This window comes from Zonotrichia albicollis, chromosome Z, assembly GCF_047830755.1.
Source record: "Zonotrichia albicollis isolate bZonAlb1 chromosome Z, bZonAlb1.hap1, whole genome shotgun sequence".
In the NCBI taxonomy this organism is placed as follows: domain Eukaryota; kingdom Metazoa; phylum Chordata; class Aves; order Passeriformes; family Passerellidae; genus Zonotrichia; species Zonotrichia albicollis.
The window spans coordinates 25,046,584-25,067,631 of record NC_133860.1 but is presented as its reverse complement, the minus strand read 5'-3'; the positions used below and the strand labels follow the sequence as shown (position 1 = coordinate 25,067,631).

The 21,048-nt window shown below is 36.0% G+C and overlaps 1 protein-coding gene across 1 annotated transcript in view; it reads right to left on the bottom strand.

Moving 5' to 3' along the window:
- The window catches only part of ST8SIA4 (ST8 alpha-N-acetyl-neuraminide alpha-2,8-sialyltransferase 4), a 54,519-nt gene that overhangs the window by 12,112 nt on the left and 21,359 nt on the right, over positions 1 to 21,048 (bottom strand). The window contains exon 4 of the mRNA XM_005495521.4: positions 15,454 to 15,747. Coding sequence (XP_005495578.1) covers positions 15,454 to 15,747 — 294 coding nt within the window. The remainder of the gene's footprint in view (positions 1 to 15,453; positions 15,748 to 21,048) is intronic.

Sequence of the window (21,048 nt, the reverse complement as noted above, 5' to 3'; positions counted from 1 at the left end):
ATTTCTATGAAACTTGCCAAGAATATCCATCAATATGTTTTAAAAATTATTTAAGCCCTATAATAATTTATTTAATTATTATTATTAATAATTATTTAAAAATTATTTAAGGAATCCATTTAGATTAAAAACAGACCTGAACCTTTGCCAGTAAATATGGTTAGTTTTCTACTGCATAGAGACTGAATTGTCTACCCTTGCTTCAGAGTCATGAAAGTCATCAACTGACACTCTAGCACAGTACATGCCTCTGCTAAGAAGTGCTGCTCACTCAACTCACAAAACCATTTTCAAGTGTGAAACATAGCTTTAGAAGAACTCATCCATAACTAATTTGAGATTACAGTTGCACTAGATGTGCACACAGACATATAGCAAAGGTGCAGGAAAACAGATCTAGAGCATAGTTTAGAATATACTCTAAGAGAGAAACTTCTGGAGAAAAGATTTTCCTTTCTGACCGATGAGCTCCTCACTGGAATATGATGGAAAGAGACAGATCTTCCAGTGAGGTGTTCCATGGCTATCTTATTTCTGTGACATACTTGGACAATAACATATGCCTACTGTGCAGATAATGGAGCAAAATACAGAATTCTATGAATTAGAGAATCACAGAATTGATTCAGTTGGGTGAGACCTTTAAAGATCAATTAGTGCTCTTCCCCTGTTCTGGGCATGGACATACTTCACTAGACCAGGTTGCTCAAAGCTCCATCCAACCTGGCCTTCAGCAATTACAGTGATGGAACAGCCACAACCTCCCTGAACAACATGTCTTAACACCCTCATGATAAAACATTTCTGCCTCCTGTCTAATCCAAACCTACCTTCTTTTACCTCAAAACCACTGTTCTTTACGCTGTGGTGGAGAGATCGGTAAAAAGTCTCTCCCTTTCCAGCTTTCTTGTAGGCTCCCTTCAAGTACTGGAGGGCCAAAGTAAGGCGTCCCTGGAGTGCTCTCTTCTCAAGGCTCAGCAAGCCCATCTCTTTCTGCCCTTCCTCAGAGGAGGGATGCTCCAGCCCTATGATCATTTCTGTGTCCCTGCTTTGTACCCACTGCAGCAGGTCCCTGTCTTCTTTCTGTTGAAGACTCCAGAACTAGATGCAAGACTCCAGGTGGGGTTTCAGCAGAGCAAAATTGGACAGAATGAACTCCCTCGACTTGCTGGCCATGCTCCTTTTGAAGCAGCCAAGGATACAACTGGCTTTCTGGGATGTGAGTGTGTATTTCCAGCTCATATACATATGAAGAAATGTTAATGTTTCCTTCAGATTAAGAAATCCTAATCACTCAAAAAACATTTTCTAAAATCAATTTGTAGCCATAAAATAGAATCCAACAGTCATAAACTTGCAGTGTTGCAACAATTTTTTCTTTTACTCCCCACACAGACATTATAAATTAATGAATTACCTTCATAATTATAAAATGAAAGTCAATGTGCCAGTGTGTAATTTAAAATCAACCTGGTTTTGTTTAATACAGACTGAACCTGCATCAAATAAACTACTTTTTGTTCCACATTTGTTAAAAACTGCTAGCGCTTCTGGGCTTTTTAAAATTCCCTTTACAGTTCTAATAGTTTTAACAACTATTTATTATTTTGAATATTTTTATCTTGTTCCATGGAACCATTTAAAATTATGGAAATATTAAGGACTAAGGTTTAAAAGGTTTTTAATGTTTTAAAACCTTAAAAACGTTGGAGAACATTTGAACAGTGTGACTGGTAGATGTAAAAATGGTGATCAAGAAGGATGCATGACTTTATGAGGACTTGAAATGTCAGGAGATGTTTTTAGATGGTACAGTCAAATCTAAGATAAACAGTCAAATCTAAGTGACATACAATATCTGTATGGAACATACACTAGCAATGATAAAACACAAAAGAGTATCTGATAAACTAGCAAGACATAGAACCATTAGGTTGAATAGCAAATCTAAGCAGCTATTTGCCATAATTTTATAGTCCTCCTTTCTCCTTTGTTTCATTCCTTCTGCATGAAACATCAGAAGATAAACTACTTACCCATGTCTGTAATTATAAAGCTCAGCTACAAAAGAAAAAACCTTGTATGGAAAAGTTGTGTGGGATTGCCAATCTAGAAAGCACACCAGGCCCAATCCTTAGAATAGAAACCTAAGAAAATTCTAAGAAATTAATAGAACTGTATTTTAAATAAATAGGGCTACAAATGGTTTCAGAGGGTGTCAGTGGCTTTTTTCTCTCTTGTATAGGTTGAAATATTTCTTTTCTTCTCTAGAACGGGTACTGGTATTAGTTTGGATTAAACAGAAACAATGAAGCTAAGGGATGATTCATACTGAGATTGAAGATGGCACAACAGTATCTTTTTTACCTTAAAAACCTAATTTTCTCCTCAGTAAAAAAGGATTACCTACCACCATTCCACTAACAGAAACTTATGAAAAGGTGGGAGGGATAAGCTTGAAAGTAGGAAAAAGTGTCAGGCAAAATCCCCCAAATGTGTACTGTACAGAAAAGCTCCAGCATTTCCTAACAGCAACATGAGAAGGCAGTCACAGGAAAGAGATATTTTCAGGTTTTAGGAAATTTATAGCCTAAGCTTTTATTTTCACTCATGTTGCACTGGGTCTGTTTTAGAAGCAGACTCTTCCACTGAAGAAAAAGTTTGGCTGTGAGTGGTAACAACTGCTAGAATTACTTTGCACTCCACTCATTTTCTAGGGCTCCTTTTTCACCTAGGTGTGGCACATGGTTGCTGTTCCCTACTAATGGCAAATTTTATGGACCTAGAGGTTGATCCAGAGCAGCTGTGATGGATGTGGCAGGGATTTTTTCTGTGGCATCAGGAAGGTTGTTATTAGCAGCCATCCTCAAGCTGAATGACAGTAACACAAGCCCACTCTGTGACCTCTTCTGGAGCTAAATTGAGAAATCTGAACCCAAGAGTATAACCCATCTGACCCACAGGGGCAATTCTAATAGGCAGAGATCAGGCAGTATGATAAATAAACAGCCTATTTTCTACTGGCCTTATTCCCTTCCTGAAAGCACCCTTACTATACTCAGAGTAGCTATTCAAGCCTCAAAAAGACCATTGAAGCAGTCCCTTGACAGGAAACCTTGATATTGGCTTAGGTCAGCAAAGGTACCAAGAAGTGAATTTGACTCATGTTCTGCACAGTGACTTGGTTATGCAGAACCAGTGTTGCTGGGTATGTAAAACCAAATGTTCATACTAATCTTGAACTTCTGTGCTTTGTCAAAATGTGTCCTGCTGTTCTGACTTTTTCTGGGAGTTGGCGAGGGCATAACAAAAATTATGTTATATTCCATTAAAAATTACCACTAAAAATCTATCCCCCATGCCAAAGATAGGCAAATGGAATGAAAGAGGAATTTGGTTTGTAAAAAGAATGCGTCTGTTTCTTGCAGAGTTAAAATTCTTCAACTGTATTCGTGAAAGCTTGTCTGGGTAAGCCACGTCAAATTAAGAACATAGAAAAACTTTCAGTCGGAGCAAAGCTATTCAAAACAACAAATTCAGTTTAAGGATGGTAGACTAAAAAAGAACTATGCAAACCTTAGTGCAAAGTTATAACAGCAATCTGTACCAGAGTGACTTTGCTAGATGCTTTGAAACACACAGGTAACTTCGGACTAAATTCATAAAATATGGACTTCAAAAACTTACATTAATTTTAAACATTTTATGACATAAAATGAATAATATAAAGCATTAATTCTTCATATTTTATGAAGACATTAGAACAACTTAAAATTGATTAGCATTTTTCCTATGAAAATATTAACAGAATATGACTGAGGACTGTAATTAAAATTAGTAACATGCCTTAATTCTACCTTTCACCATTAGATCCAGTCTTTCTTAGTGAGTAAATATCTGTTTTTATACTAATGGACAATTAATATATTTCTGTAACAGAAAAAATCCTATCTAACTAATTTTCTCTCTTTTCAAAACAATGCAAATAGTTCTGAAAAGACTGTTCAGACAAGACATGCATGACCAGTCACATTCAGAAGGGCGGGTTAACCCTAACCCACCCCCCCCCATAAAATTTTTAGGGTTAGGGTTAGGGTTAGGGTACATATTCTAATATATGAAGAACAGGAATAAAATGCAGTATCCACAATGCATAGTAGGGAATCAGGAAGATAATAAGGGAAGCACTCACTCAATTTGTTAAATTCTGCCTTTGATCGCTTCAGAATAATTTATCTGTTGCCTAGAACATCCATTCCACAGGTCTGTATTCTTGAAAGCCCATTTTCTAAAAAATATCACCACTTACATCACCTGTTAAATCTACCCTAAAACAAGAAAAAGCTTGTAGGAAAAAGAAAAGAAGGTAGGAAAAAGAAGGTAGGAAAAGTTGTGTTGAATTTCCATTCTGGGCCCAATCCTAACAAAACAGTTATAAATGTAGGCAAAAGAAAACAACTCCACTTTAAGTAGGGTTACAAAACAAAGATGATCCCAGGATAAGTACTCTGCCCTCATCTGAAAGTGTTTCATTAATGGCACTGATACTGAAAGTAATGTTGATAAGTGCAGCCTAAAAATTTGAGAATATGTTCAGGATGCTCTTTGCTCACAGGACTAGAAACAGTTTTAAACTGCTTTCAGCTTGTGCCAAACTGCCTTTTAGAGATGAAGTGAATAATGTCTAACACCAGGTCTGGATACAGTAAAACCACATGTTCATTGCTACGCTACTTGTTAGACATTTTGAAGTTCCTGAAGTTCTCTATATATATAAATATATATCAAATATATTGAAGCTCTATATAACTTCAGTTATATAGAATAAAATATGGTTTGTTTTGATTAAATAAAAAATAATTTAATAATTATAATATTAGTTTAATTTAACAGAAGTCTCCTATTTAGAGATTATTACAGAAAATATGCATTACAGGACCTTAAATTTGATCAGTGAAATGAACCAGAAAAAAAAAATCAGATATAAAAGCTACTGATTTTACTTTCTGTATTGGAGCAATTTATGATGATAGTCTATTCCATGATCCTCTGCTTTATGCCCAAAATTGATTGCTGTATCTTTAAGGCCAGGGACTGGGTATCTGCAGGGCTGGGGAGGGGGGAGCTTATGGGGGTTTTGGTGGGCAATTTCAAGGACTCATTGCACACATGTTCCATGGCTCTGTGAGGTTTGTTTCTGCTGGCTAGCTCGGTTTTGTTGGTGCAGGCAAAAGATTTTCCCTTTCCTGGCTTGAAGAAGCTGCAGTAGAAATCTTTCATCTGCCTTGAGGTGAACTCAACAGCTGCAGGTCTGAGAACAGTGGGACTGACAGGAGCAGGGCTGCCCTGTTCCAGCCTCATGCCTCAGGGAGTCAAGGGAGAGAAAGCACACCAAGAGGCTCTGGACCAGTTTTTTTGCCTGCCGTGACTGCTGTATAGAGGTCAATACCAGAGAACCACCAGGTTTTTGCCACCTGCTGAAACTCCTCATGGAAGCTCCACTTCCCTCAGAATGAAAGCTGGTGCTACCTTGAACCATGTGTAGGGAAGAGGTATTTCTCCAATATTTTCCCCATTTTTCAGGCATTTTTGGGTTTTTATTCCTCTGTGAGTGTGGGGCGGAACACGAGTTCTGATGGTTCAGTGTTGTTTTTCTTCATTGCATTGGAGGGATTTTGTTATTAATACACCACTGCTTGGTTTTTTTTTCACTTTCCTCTAGTATTAATTTTATACTGGTGCAGGGGCATTGTTGAAACTCTTTAGAGGAGACAACTCATTACAGTTAAATTTGTCTCAGAACTGAGACATCATCATAAGCCCCATGGTTCTCATTGAATTAACCAACTGATTGAGGCAGGCTTTGTATAAATAGAAGTATACTACTTCAGTAAATGGAGGAGGCAGAAGTTACTCCTTTACCTCCAAAGGTTAGACAAAACCTTTGACCAGTCAAAAACATTCACTGAACCATCCACAAGCGTGTGTTGAAGAATGTTTGAACAGAAACAATTTGCTGCATCACAACTTAAGTGGAACTCAAAGTGGCAGACTGCCTTACAAAATCCATTAAATACGAAAAGCACACCTGAACAATACAGGAGTCCACACACCAAAGGACCTCTGTCTTTAAAGAATGAATGAATGCTCACTGTTCACATCCTTTTGAATTCTAGCTCATTGCAAACAATACCAACCAAAATGCCTGTTAAATAGCTATGGGATGTGATGCGAGTTCTGTCAAACCCATCAACTGGTTTCACAAGAACATGCAATATACAAAGGAAAAAATTGGTTTTAGTCACTTGTACATTCCATCAGAAACAAATATCACACCTATGTGTAAGGCTTCAGATCCCATTACTGATTTTACAAGCAGTAACTTCCAAGGAGAAATTTCAAAAGTAGGAAGATTAATGAATGTTTTTACTCCCCAAAGATTTTCTGTCTTTAGCTTGCTTTCTGATCTGACAGCCTTCTGCATCATTTTCTCTTCCGACTATATACAAGAGGAGTAAAGAGAAAAATGACAAAAGACTTTGCATAATTGGCTAGTATTAAAAAAAAAAATAGAAACATGTCCTCTGTATTGTACAACTTGCTTTATTTTCTTTATGTGGGTTTTATGCACTTCAAATCTGCACTGCATCAATAGAGGCACACTGTAGGTAGGTACCTATTGTTTTGCACTTTATTACTGCTGTTATATATCAAATAAAGAAGAAAAGGAATCCTGAACCATATACCCACTTCACTAGACTGAAAGATTTAAAAAAAGCAAATTCAGAAATAGGAAAAAAAAAGTTGTGCAAATGTATTTAGAATGATTTTAAAAGGAAAAAGTTATCACATTATGGATTAAAGCCTTTAAACAAAATCTTAGCTGTCTTACTACTACTTACAATGCTATCTTTGTATATTGTCAGTGGCTTTACTAAGTTACCATCAACCATGTAACCAACAGTCATTTGAAGTGAGATCTACTGAATTCAAGCTACTCAACTTCAAGCTAGTGAATTCAAGCTACTCAACTTTAAGTCATTAATGCTATAGAAACAAAATGTGTTTACACATTGGCACATTCCCCAGATATTCTGTGCCCGGAACTTGCTTTGCATATTATGAACAAATTTATAGAATTTGAAAACAAAACCAGAAAGACAGATTTCCTGTTCTCTTTCACCTCTGCTTCAGAGAATGATCATCATACCAAAATAGCAATGATGGCTTAGCAATCTCATTAGTTAAAACAAGGAGATATGAGGCATAATTTTGTGCTCCTCACCAGTCTTTATGTATTATCCTTGCTTGTGAGAAGCCTACTGGTTTTTTAACAAATTCATTTGGAAAAGATGCTTGCTACTAACATCTTCAGAGAGCTGACATTAACACATGCATGAATCAAATCTTCCTCTATCCATATGTTCTCAAACCTGTTCTCTCTCTCCTGAATTTATTCAGTTCATTTTCTAATAGACTCCAGGTCCAGCAAGCATCATCCCTCTGGATCTGCTTCCATGTGAAACACCCTTGGGGGAAACCCACCAACTACAGCAAATAAACTCCTCTCTGGAAACTCTCAACAAACCCCTTGTAAGCAGCAGAAACCCCAATTGCCACCAGTGCTCTATGGGTCAGGCCTGTATTTTGTTTCCAGTACCAGCATGCAGCAATACTCCTGCAGCAGGCAGAGCTGTCCTATCTGCTTATTACTCATCTTTCAACAGCACAGCTGTGCCTCCAAGGGTTCACACACCCAACACAGCGTCCATTGGATGCCTTTTAGAGATGAGAACATACTGCAGCATGGAGGGAGGGCTTCTCTCTTCGACATTGTCTTTATCAGACCTCAGGATTTCTCTGCAGTGATTTTTAAATGACTGCTAGCTTTCCAAAGGAAGATATCACTGAGATTATTTTCTGAAATCTTCTTGTCATTAAGAGCTCATGTAAACCACCTTTTTCCTATTGTGTTTCAAAGCTCCATCCATTATAGACTAAAAGGTGAAAAAGGCAAGGCCTCACCTGTAAAGTTCGTGCCACACACAAATCTTTCTATGGCCCCGTTAGCCCATCTGTATATAACATTTCATCTGAGACTAAATAATTTGATACAAGCATAAGCTGTGACACCTGTTGGTTTCAGTATGACTGTGAAACACCCATTTACTACTTCCCCTCTGCCAATTCTGCAAGTGAGTGTGCCTACACGTATACTAAAATGAAAAAAAAAAAGGAAACAACTTTGTAAGCCTCCAAAATGTTTTGAAACCAGGGGCTGTACTTGTTTTCAGTACGGCCCTATCTCAGATTCTTTTATGGGTCTTCTCTTCTTGCAAAAGAAAATGATTACTCATTACTCATTTTTTTGGAAAGTCCCCTGTATCCCAGAGGTAGACAATAAAGTACAAATAAATGTGAAATGAAAAAGCAAATTCTAGCAGGAACTTTTGCTAAGTCCATTTTCTTTGACTACTTCACTAAAGATATGATACAAAAGTGCAAATTATGACACTTGCTTCCACTAAATATAGACCAGAAAACATCAATAAGCTGTTTCTGCAGTGCTCATGAAATATAGAAATTATAATATTTCTATTAAAAATATTGCTTTAAAAAGTTAGAAATAAAAGTAATTCTCTTTTACACATTACAGAAGTAACTATTATTTTCCTAATTTTTCTTATGGCCTTTCATCTGTTGAAGACAGAAGGACAGAGCTCAGAAAAGGACCTCAATACAGCAGTGTTATAGTATTGGATCCTAATGTGAATCCAAATAGCACTAACCTCCCAAGCATGTATAGACAGGCCCTCATGGCTACAAATGAGGATAAGAATAAGCGTAATACCTAAGAACAGGATTCACAGGAGCAACTTCTGCTGAAAGAGACACACAAGGCACAATAAAGAGGGACAGACACTTCTGTCTAGAATGGGAAGGAAATGAGTACTGGTAAGAAACTTCAAATCTCATTCCATCCAAAACACATGCATTACTAGCATCTACCTCAACTACAGTGAGCCTTCCAACAGCAAAGGAGCACAATCCAGACATCACCTAAAGAATCAGTTATTTTCTTGAAAACGTGTTCTGTTCTCAAAACACCACACCATGCATGTCAGCACTGACCTAACCCTCACAAGGGTGTGAAACAGAACCAATGCTCACCCTTCTTCTCACGTTCTAATTCTTTGATGTAAACTGAAACAGGCTGACAGGCTTCCCTTAGCCTCTGAAAAGCCTGTACATGACTTGTGTATCAAATAAAAAAATTCCTTCCCTCATATGGGGGCCTGACACTGCCCAGATGCTCTCACTCCCCTCCCCACTCCTCAGTGGGGGGTAAAACAACAGGAAGAGCAAAACCAAGTAAAGTCAGGAATCAAGATAAAGACAGCTTACTAGGTGAATGAAAGAACCACCCCTCACCTTCTTATTCTGCTACCACAGTTGGATTGCTTGCTGAGCATGACGCTGGACTGCATGGCATTTCCTTTAGTAACAGGGAAGTTTTGAGGCTGTGCAAGTGCCATTCAGGTGCAGCCAAAACACTGGTGTGTTATTAACAACTTTTTGCCCACAAAAAGAACACACATCACCTACATTTTGGTACAAATGTTCAGGAAGAAGGTAGTAGCCATTAGTCTTCGCACACAGTAATTCCAGACAAAACATCCTCACATACTTCTCAGTGCTTCTGATCTGAAACACTTAAAACTCTCCCTGTATACCATCAAGAATTTAGAGAATTCAAACAAAACCATTCAAACATTCTTGAAGGAACTTATATCATTAAAAAGCAAGGCTACAGAAGACACTAAGCCAAACTGCTCGTTCCTGACACCACCGTTTACATTTGTGCCAGTGTATTATTTCATTGAAGCACTTCTCATGTTAACAGCCCAATGACTTGAAGTGACAGAAGCAAAAGGCCAAATGATATAGTGTATATAGCTATAGCTTCGTTCGCTTATTTCCACATCACCTCAGTAGTTAACTAAACATTTGAAGAAATCTGTTACTGGCAGGATGCTTAATACAACCTCTCCTCATCACAGAAAATCAGTAAGGATAAAACTAAGTGCACACATCTTTAAAAACACTTGGAAGACATTACAATCAAAATAAAGCAGAATTTTTATTATTGTCTTATCTTGGAAACACCATTTTAAAAAAAAGAAGGAAGGATACCTAGTAATTTTCTTATGCATACATGTTCTAGCCAGAATTTACAGAAAATTCATCTCATGTGTCAAAAAAAATCCCAAGAGAAGCTATTCTCAATTCTATTAATACTATATGGCCAACATAATTCTCTGTGGATTCTCGTCCTGTTACTGGTTCATCAAAAACAGACTACAAAAAATGTTTTTAGTTTGATTCTCCATTGCACAGCTACAGGTTTTTTACAGGAGTATGACATGATCATATGGGAGTTATCACACATTTTATTGTTTTCAGAAACACAAGTTTTATGTAAGGGAAAATAAATAAAAACAACCTAACACCAAAAAATAATATAGTAAGTTCCAAAATAGTTTTCAAATAAATATAAATTTGCAGATACTCTGTGAATAACAATTTGTTACTCCCTGCTTAGCTCCTGTGAGTCATTAGCATTAGTTAGAGTACTATTGCTCATGGTAGATAACCTAAACAACAAAACTTGGAAACAGAAAATTTCATTCCTATTCCTTCCTATGACTAATTCTGTTGCTCTCCACTAGTTGAAACCTGAAATTCAATCTGGGAGGAGTAAGTTTTATAAGTGTTAGGTATATAAACATTGCTGATAAGGAACAAAACAGTTGCCTCAGTAAGAGATGAAACTGCTCTCCAAAAACAAAAACTTACAGGAGTGTATTGTCAAAAGGTAAATAAGAATTTAAAAAATTGGATAGAAATACCCCTATTACCATGATAAACTTATCTTGGTTTACCTGGTGGAATGGACCAGGAAGTGAAAAATACAGAAAAACAGTTTAATGTACTGTCAGTTCTGCTTTCATGTTCTCTACTTCAACTGTGCTTGCCTCCAATCAAAACTCTCAAAAAGTAAGATATTGACAGACCTTGCTAAATCTTTCAGAAATGTGATAAAATAGAAGAACTTGTGCAAAGGAAATAAAAGGCATCCTGTGAAACTTTAAAACAAGATTAGGGCATATCTTTAAGAGACGCAGGGTGTTGCTGTCAGGAAAGCAGGTGATAGACTGAAAAGTCAACCCTGGAATGTCACCACTTCAAGAACAGGAACATCACTTCCTGCTCTCTGCATAGGACAGCATATTGGGATTACCAACATTATACAATAGATTAGGTTCTTAAAATCCAAACTAACTGGCTTCCTATTTGTTTGTATAACTTAAACAAAGGACACCTTAGGCTAGGACACAAGGGCACTTAGAGTGTAAAACGCTTCTTTTTAACATCCACATATATAAAAAATAGGATCATATTCCACTGAAGAGTAGCTAGTGTGAATTTTTTTCCCAATATTTTGAATATTTATATATATGATGCAAAAGACACAGTCATTTTATATTTAGAATTCTGCTTTTAGTGTAAAGGCCATTTTTTTTCCTCAGGTGATTTATTCATCCATGTATTTCAAAACATCTTTTCTTAATAAATACATTTTAGCAGTTAACTGAAAAGTCTGTTAGGAAGGGAAGTCTGTTAGGAAGAAGAAAATAAACAGAAGTATTTATAGATTGCTCACAGCAGTTGTTTCTCAGTACAGAGCTGCTGGAAAACTACTCGATTCCTGCACGTTTCAGTTTCTGAAAGCATTTTTTCTGTAACTCCCAGAGTAAAGAACTCTGAAGATGTGGTAATGATATGCAAAAGGTGACTACATCCAAAGAACAGCTGTTTGTTTTGACTAATAAGAAAAGGAGATCCTGCACTGTGAAGTAACCATAAATCGGCACAGCATACTCCTCATAGAGACAAAACTCAGAGATTTCAGTGGGAGTTCTGCCATGTTTAATGCAGAATAATACTGCTCTTTCACAGGCAAAATCAAGGAGGAAATAAATAGAGCGCAGGCAAATCCCACAGGATGTCCACACAATTGTTCCATACCCGAATGATGAGAAGGAATCTAATGTGAAGCAGTTTCAGTGATATTGCTGGTGAATGACTAATAGTTCAAAATATACAGTTCCCTACTGGCTCCACTTGGAAGAGCAGCCAAGAAAACATTCTTACACATCAAGATGAGCGTGAGAACTTCTGTTTTGTGGATTTAGGAGAGGAAATACAAGAAAAAACTTCACAGAAAACGAGTGTATTTTGAATCTGTATTGCTTGTCAGGGCAAGGGGTGGTGGTGTTCAGCCTCTTCAACAGACGTCTTCAAATATTCACCAGTAGAAGCACAAAAAAAAAAAAAAAAAAAAAGCTGTGCAAGGCTCTGGGAGTTAACTGACCTCTGCTTAATGTACCAACTACATGTTCAGTATCAGGAATCCTTCTAATCCCTCCACACATCCATGAGGTGGGATCCATAGCAAAATATCCTGCTGATCCTGCTTTTGAGTTTGGTTGTCTGCCACCAGTAGAAGTATGATCTAACCCCAGCAGCCTCAGTTCCTGTTTGCCTACTATTTAATCCACATTCAATTACAGCTCTGCTACTGAGACAAGCCTCTATACAGACACTTTCCACACCTCACAGAGTATAATTTAATTTGGAAAATATTACTACAAATAATCCTAATGAAACCATTCAGCATTAAATCTCAGCCTTCTTAATAAAGTTTCCAAAATTAGTCATTGAAGTCAATAAAAAGAAGTTATGTGGTTTGTTCATTATAATTACTTTATAATTAAACTTCCTGGCAGTGACATTAGAGAGCAAGTAAATGTTTTTAATCAGTTAAGATGTTAGTTTAAAGATCTTAGTTTCATCTTGAACTCCATCACGTATTGACTGCCTCATTTATTTGGTCAATATGTGCACAGTGACATTAAAAGTTCTATAAACTAACTTTTAGAAACACTTTGGGAAAAAAATCATGCAATGGCTCCCAGATCACTCTCAAAATCTCATATTCGAAACTTACTGATCAAAAAGTGAAAAAGCAAAATAGAGAGAAATGATCACAGGTAACCACTTGAACTAAATCTACTGAAGAAAAAAAATATCTGAATACAATGGCCATTTATGATACTACTAATATCAAAACTAGTTATCGTGCTGGACCTTGTATGTATATAATCTGGTTTTAAAACCTAAAATCCTTCTCAGATTCTAGAGGAGCATCCATCACTCAAAGCAGCTTTATAAAGCATTAAATCAGCAAAACAGTAGCTTCTTTTTCCAATACCACACTACCTTCTTTTTAATCCAAAAAGTGCATAATAGACAGAAAAAAGTTTAAAAAATTATCTCAGAATGCAGTCAACTGATCAATAGAGACTACCTGATCAATAGCAACTATAGAACACTATGTACAGCTCATAACGTTTCTTTGATTAAAAGAGAAGGAAGAACAGGAGCAAAAATTTCAGTGCAGGGCTGTGATTGTAGCCAAACTGACCTGTTACTAGACAAAACTCTAATATAACTTTATACTGCATTAGAAATAAAGAATTTGGCCTCCTTAGATCAGAAGTCAAAGAAAATTTGTCTTCTGCCCTTAGAAAGTGCCTAACACCATATGCTTTAAAGGTTAATGAAGGAAAAATTTGACAGTTTGATGCATATTAAAAGGAATACGGACAACACTTTTCAAACCTTGAGCCGGCACTGTTCAGCATAGGATGTTCTCTATTTGTATTTAACATGTCAGGTTGAAATCATGAATCTTATTGATTATTAGATATGAAAAGGTTTCACCCAAAATTCACCATATCTCCATATTTTAATACAATTTTAGGTTCATTAAATCAAGGAGCTCTTGATATCAATTTAAATTTACTGTGGAGTGTAAACCCTAGATTCAACAATTGCACAAATCTGTGTAGTCATATCAGATGACACTGCTAGGTATAAACTAAAATACACTTAATCCAAATTTTCAGCAATTCAGATGGCAAACCTTTTGTTGCCTCATTCAGAGAGACAATGTAGGTACTAATACTTTTTTAAGACAACGGCCCCTAAAGGACCTTGAATTTGGCCAGTTAAAGACTGGACATTCTGAATTAGCATTCACATTGGATAATTTTACCCAGATTTTAGCAGATGGAAATTAAAAATGTTGTTTATAAACTGGAAGCAATCTCAGACAGGTTTATATACACATACAAATGACCATAACTATGTACTACAGACACTTTGAATACTTGAAAATTCAACACAATCATGGCCCATAAATAGCTAAAGTCTAAATGTCTAATGAAATGGAGTAACTCAGTAATAATGTAACAGTTTTCTGAAGGATTCCTTAATTTCACAGGCAATAGAGTGTTTTTTCCAGTGCCAGAAGTGCATCACAGAGGGAATGCAGCAGTTAATCTATGAGACATAGCAAAATATCCTGAAGAATAATTTATGCCTAAGCTTTACACTCATACTACACTGGGATAACAGTTCAAATATCCCTTCTAAATTTATCTCTGCTGCTGTAACAGTAAGAACAGTTACACAATTAGTAACTGGTGTACAAGCCAATAGGCTTTACTTTATATATACAAGTACTTACAAGTACTTTAAGGCAAATTCCTACACCCCACAAACAGCATATTTCAAGGAACTCAAGTTGAATGTTACCCTACTGCCATATTTTGATGTACAAACACATTGCATTATCATCATCTTTTGAATAATTTTCAGCCATAGAACAATATACTTTTAGGCAAAGACCCACACACAGTAGTTACAAAGACATTGGAGACTTCATCTGACAGTTTTTTTTAATTATGGGGTTAAAAATAAAAATAGCCGCTTAAAGCATGGATACATCTTTTTTCTAATAAGTGGTTTCATTAGCATCTTCAGTGACTCTTATCAATGTTTTTGAATTGCCAAAGCATCTTGCCAAATTCAAAAGGAGAAAGATTGCTCCAAATCCTAGATACTTTATGAAGGAACTCAGTACTTTCAAATCTGCCAAGCTTCATTATTTACAGGGTTGCTTCCTTACCCTGATGCTGTTTAGATTGTATTTTTTATCTTCACAATTGTTTCCCAAAGAAGACATGTAGCACTTTCATTATGCACTGAATTCAGACTATTTTTAAGATTAGCTTATCACAAAATGATGATACTTTGTGCAATTGGAAAAGCTATTGCACAAATGCATTTCAGTTGTTTGCAGCAGAGCTGGCTAAATGAGTGGCCAGCATTTATTACCAACCAAACCTGCCATAAATGCAATCCATTACATCAATATGAGAAATACCATACTCCTTTTGACATTCATCTTTTTTTTCTGCCGCTAGGAATTCTAGTTATGATTTCATTGTGCTGAGGACAGACCAGTCTTTTCCATACACTTACCCTCTGACAGCATGAATAAGTCTCAGTGATGGATAGGCAGTTCGCACTTTCAATTTATTCTTAAGGATTAATGCATTAACCCATTCCACATGCTTCTCTCCACCTTTGACCATGAAAGCTGGGATCCAAAGGACACTGTCATTCAGCATGGACAGTCTATGCACAAATTTTTCTCTGTCACTCTCATTCCGAAAGCCTCCAAAAGCTCTTTGTACAACTGATGGGTTCATGGTAATAAAATCAGATTTAGTTCCCACATCGGCAGCATACTCCACCACAGGAGCTAGATTGCACCTGAAGAGGAAGAAATTAATGAAAAAATGAAAACAAATATGAAATATTAACTCAGAAAAATGTGTGCATGAAGGGAAATCTAAAAAGGAACATGAAAGCCCAATTCAATTCAATGTGAGAAACAAATACCAATATAGAAGGTGTGGTAATACATAGTATTTTATTCAAGTTGGACAAGGATCAGACAAATTTTTAAAAACATTAAGTGTACAGAATGCTGTGACAAAAAAATACTCCTCTTTGGAATCATCTGGAAACCATATTATGCTCTAGAATGCATCAACATCTAAAGCAACACTTGTGAGTAATATGCTTTCTTAAACCTATTATCTTTCATTATTTGTTTATCATCCTGTTGCCAACAGCTCTCACACAAAGAAAGCCATGCTAACAAAATAAGGCATATTTAAAACAATTTAGTCCATGCATTTTTATTTTACTTTATTTACAACACACTATTTATATATTATATACAAACAACCTTTACCCCATCTTTAAATGTATTTTTGGTACTTTTGGTTTTGGTATTATCACTGCAGTTGGGAAGATGTTTAGAAATTTAGTATTTTTATTTGACTTAGAACTGCAATTTTTGGAATGAAGTATTGAACTGTCAGTTTTTCATTCATATCTCATTTTCAAATCTTCTTTAATTTTTCACTAGCATTGTGCGTTTTTCCTAGGGTTGAAAAGTTCTCATTATGCCTTTGGTTCAGCAGATTTTTACCTCAATTAAATAAATACATATATATGTAATCCCACATACGTGTTGAATGCAGGTGACAAAATTCAGAAATTAGCTGTGACTTCAGCAACCAATATACTGTGTCAGAAACAAATCATTTCCACAATACCCTCAATGAATTAGCCTGTAGCTGGTATGCCCCAAAAATATACCCTAACATAACAATATTTTAATAACTTAACAGACTGCTCTGTTTGCGGCAAAGAATGGTAAGAAGCAATGTTGGAACAGGCTCCTCCAAAACATGTGCACATTATCACAATCCTAATATAAACAGTATTACATTAATTTTGCAATTTTTTATAAACTAGTTTCTTCTAATGCCAGATGTCCAATGACACTAAAATAAGTCAGCATTACTTAACACCAACTGATGACCTAGTGCTGTCTGATAATACTAATTACCCAGCAAACAAATTTTCATTATGTAATTATCAGGTTAAGAAGTGGTCCTACATTCTTCAGAAAGATGTTCTGAAGACTATAAAGCAACTATATAAAGACTATTCCTAGGAGATAAAGAATTCAAGGTTTCTGATAACATGTGGGCAGATGTAGGCTAAGGAAATAGATTTACATTCTTCATTATCTTTATATATCTATTCCATAAACCATCTGCATGCATTTCAGACTGCTAAGAGTTGTATTTTCTAGAAAATTGTTAGGGCATAAGAAAAACTCCCACTGAATTTAACACTGGCTTTGTAAATTTCTTCTGAAAACCTTAATAAATGAACTTACAACCTGCTACTATTAAAAGTTTTTTAAAATCTAAAAATAAATGTGATAAAATAATCAAACCAAGTACTTAAAACCAACCGATCAAACTGACTGAATTACTGCTCCTCTTGAAAATACCTCTTTTAAGGGCAGATTGCACAACAAATGAGGAATTTGTATAGTGGGTTTGTTTTAGTAGTCACATATAACATATGAAAAATGTAAGACAGATCTTGACATTGCAAATCCTGTTCTCTCTGAGTCCAACTTTAGGAAACAGACCATGTAGGTACCAACATCACCATGTCTAAAAAGCCATATGCATACATTGTATGTAATTACTGCTACATCAGTAACTCAAATGTGTATTTTAGAAAGGTGGACAGTGTAAGCAATATAAATTTGTAACTTACCACACTCACTTTTCAAGTATGACTTCAGAAAATATTGAGCAATCCAAATACACTCAGTAACAATAGAACTGCAAACTCTTTACCATGCTTAGAGTAAAATTTCTTGCTTATAACTAGTCTGAATCTATGTTCCTTCACTTTAAAATTATTGCACCTTGTCCTGGTGCAACAGACTGGGCTAAAAAGTTTATCCCTATACTTCTTATATGCTTCACGGTTAATAAAACTGGCTATTGTGTATTTGTATAAAGACATGAGTGTATGCATATAGCTTTTACCTGTTTTGGAACTTTTATCTTAGCCTCTAATACATCTTTACACTATGCCATAGTTTCATACTGCTGTTGGAATTTTTAAATTCATTTTATTAGAAGATGTCAATGACCTCCCATGAATTCTCATGATTCTTTCAAGAAAACTTCACATGAAGAGGCAAACATACATATATTAATGTTTTTTAAGTGAAATGAATTTCCTTTAAGTAAAATGAAGAAACCTATTAACTGAACAACTTTTAAATAATCAAAGCAATATTCTTCCCTTGTTGTATTTTTTTAATTCTAGCTAGTTTGTCATAAGGCACAGATGGTAAATATAATCACAACAGAGATGAGGTAGTCAAAGTGTTTCTGCACCAAAAGCATTACATGCCTAGGGATTTACTCACCATATAAGAAATCATACTTTTACTGAGGTTTTTTAAGGAAGAATATATAAAATATTGTAATTTACTGCATTTTCTCTTTCTCATATGCCACATTATTAGTACCATGTAACATATGAATGCATCTGCACAAACTCCTTGCAACATACCATCATTTTCCATTCATTCTAAAAACAATCTCTGTGCTGTCCTTATGTTAGCATGCAAGTAAGCAGGCAACAGGTGAAAGCTGAGCAAGACACACTTGCTATGTTACTTTTACTGAGAATAACAGAACAGTAACAAAGAGTCAGATTGAGCACTGAAGATTGACTTAATTAGGCAAATAGCTAAAAATTTCAGTATTGATAATATATCACATTATAAAAAGGTTTGTAAATCTCCTAGATCTCCTGACCATTTTCAGACAAAAAAGGTGGGATGAGTATTCTGCCAGAAAAAATAATTGTCTAAAATAATGGTTTTCGTGGGTTCCTTTCCTAGTTGTTCCCATAAAAACAGTATAGTATTTGAAACAAAGAATCTCATGGGTATTTTTTTCAGTATAAAGGCATTTAATCAGAAGCTCTACCTACTACTTCTTTCCCTTGCACAAAACCAGCAAATAATTAGTTATTATTTGTTCCCTTATGTCCCAGTTCAGGGCAAACTTGGAAGAAAATCTCCAAAGAGGGCCCATCCAGGAAACAAACCCACACAGCCCCTCCTCCCAGCCAGTTTGGGAAGGATTCCTCAGAGACAAGTGGAAAGAACCTGTTTATTTAACAGGCAAAACACCCCCCAGCGCACAAAAGAAACAACACCAGATGACAACACTCTCTCATCACTCTGAAAAAGATGACAAATTCAGAAAGTCTCCCCTGGGAGTGGCTGCTCTGTTATTAGTCCCTCCAGCACTGGGGTGGCTGCTGCAGCCACAAACTCTCGGCGTTTCCCAGGTCCCAGTCCAGAGCAAGCTTGAGTGGTTCCAAGAAAGGGAAAGAAAAACAGTCCAGAGAAAAATCTGGACTGCTTACCTAAACTAACTAATGAGCAGAAGCAAAAGCAAGAGCAAAGCAGGAGCAAGAGCAAAGCAAAAGCAAAGCAATAAGCAAAAGCTGCCCTATATATTGCCCCTGTCTCTGTGTCCCGCCGACTGCTGGGGGAGTGAGCAGGCTGACAAAAAAACAAAACAAACCTTCACTCTTCAGAGCCAGTCTTGAAGGCACAGAATATAATATCCAGCATAAACAGAACACATGACTGGGGATACAAGCATCACCCTAGGACACCTTACATCTTCTAAGCACTATCTACGGCAGAAGTATTTAGAAAATGGTCTAATGAGATAAAGATTGATACATTTTAGAGAGGGAGTTAGAAAAAGACCTAAATGTATGGGAAACATTCATAATTCATGTGATTGCTAGTATTATAGGCACTAATATCCATCGTACCTCAAATTAATGCAGTAGTGCCTGTTCTTCCCATGACATCAGACCAGACCACAGACAAAACCTCTGCACAGCTATTTCAACAAGGTGGCTATTCTAAGTGTAGTATTAAGCATCAATTATATTATTTAAGAAATTTCTGTGCTTACAGAGGCACCTAACTCACAAAAATACTGTGTACAACCATACCACTAAAAGGCAAATACACCTATAAAGCATTCCCCGTGAAAATACAGGAGTTCCCACACATGAGCTTTCAGTGTGATAACAGAAGATTTTCAACTGAAAAATGCACTGCAATGCTATCACTAAAAAGAGCTGTGGGATAAAAAAGAAAAATTAGATCATGTTTGAAATATTATGTAGTATTTGAGCATGCATAAAACAACTGAGATACTAAGACACACAGACCAAAAAGTCTGTGATTGTATGCTTCTTCCACAAACACCTGCAGAATATATTAGTTACAGTAGGATAAGTTAAGTAAAAAAAGTGGAGAAAAAACTGCTAATGGCTGAACTTGTATGCCATGAAAAAAAAAGGAAGAAGGGAGTAGGTGCTCCTATACCACACTTTCACCAAAGTGGGTGATCGTCCCTGGGTTTACTGTGACATCTTTATGGCCCAAACATCCATAACATCACAGTCTTTTAGAAAGCACAGCTCAAGAAAATAATGCAATCAAAATCATAAAAATATGCTCAAATGAGAAGTCAGTTATTTTTCAGAGATTCAGTTCAACTTGCTTTGTCATTAATAAGTATATAGATCATTTATATGAATACAAAGGTCCAGCACATAGTATTCATAGGCCATATTTCAAGTTAGTTTCAAATAAAAGCCACTAAAATTTCATTGAGTAAAATGGCTAACATTTCCATTTCATCTGACATTGAGAACCACAAGAATACTTTACCTACAGTGGAATAATGCAAGAAATGGCCATGAATCTGTAGACTTCTTAATCCTCTAACAATTTGTGGACTTGAGGATTACAAGTTGAAATAAGTACTTTAAAACACTATAAAGCAATGGGGAGAAGTGCTTTATACCAATGCTTTGTTTCATTAATATCTTCTCTTTGTAGACCTAAGCCAAAAATATCCCTTGCACAGAAATAAACACATACATTCCGAGTAGACAAAAAATGAAAATCAGATTGTTGCTGGCAGATGTATTAAACCTTTCTGAAACATAAGGCATTACACAAGACAAGTGTCAATAACATATACTCCTTCCTGAGTAGCCTGAAAGATTCATATCCAAATTCTTGTACGAATCAAAATAGTAATCTTGAGTTCAGTGGTTCATGCCATTTTTGGGAAA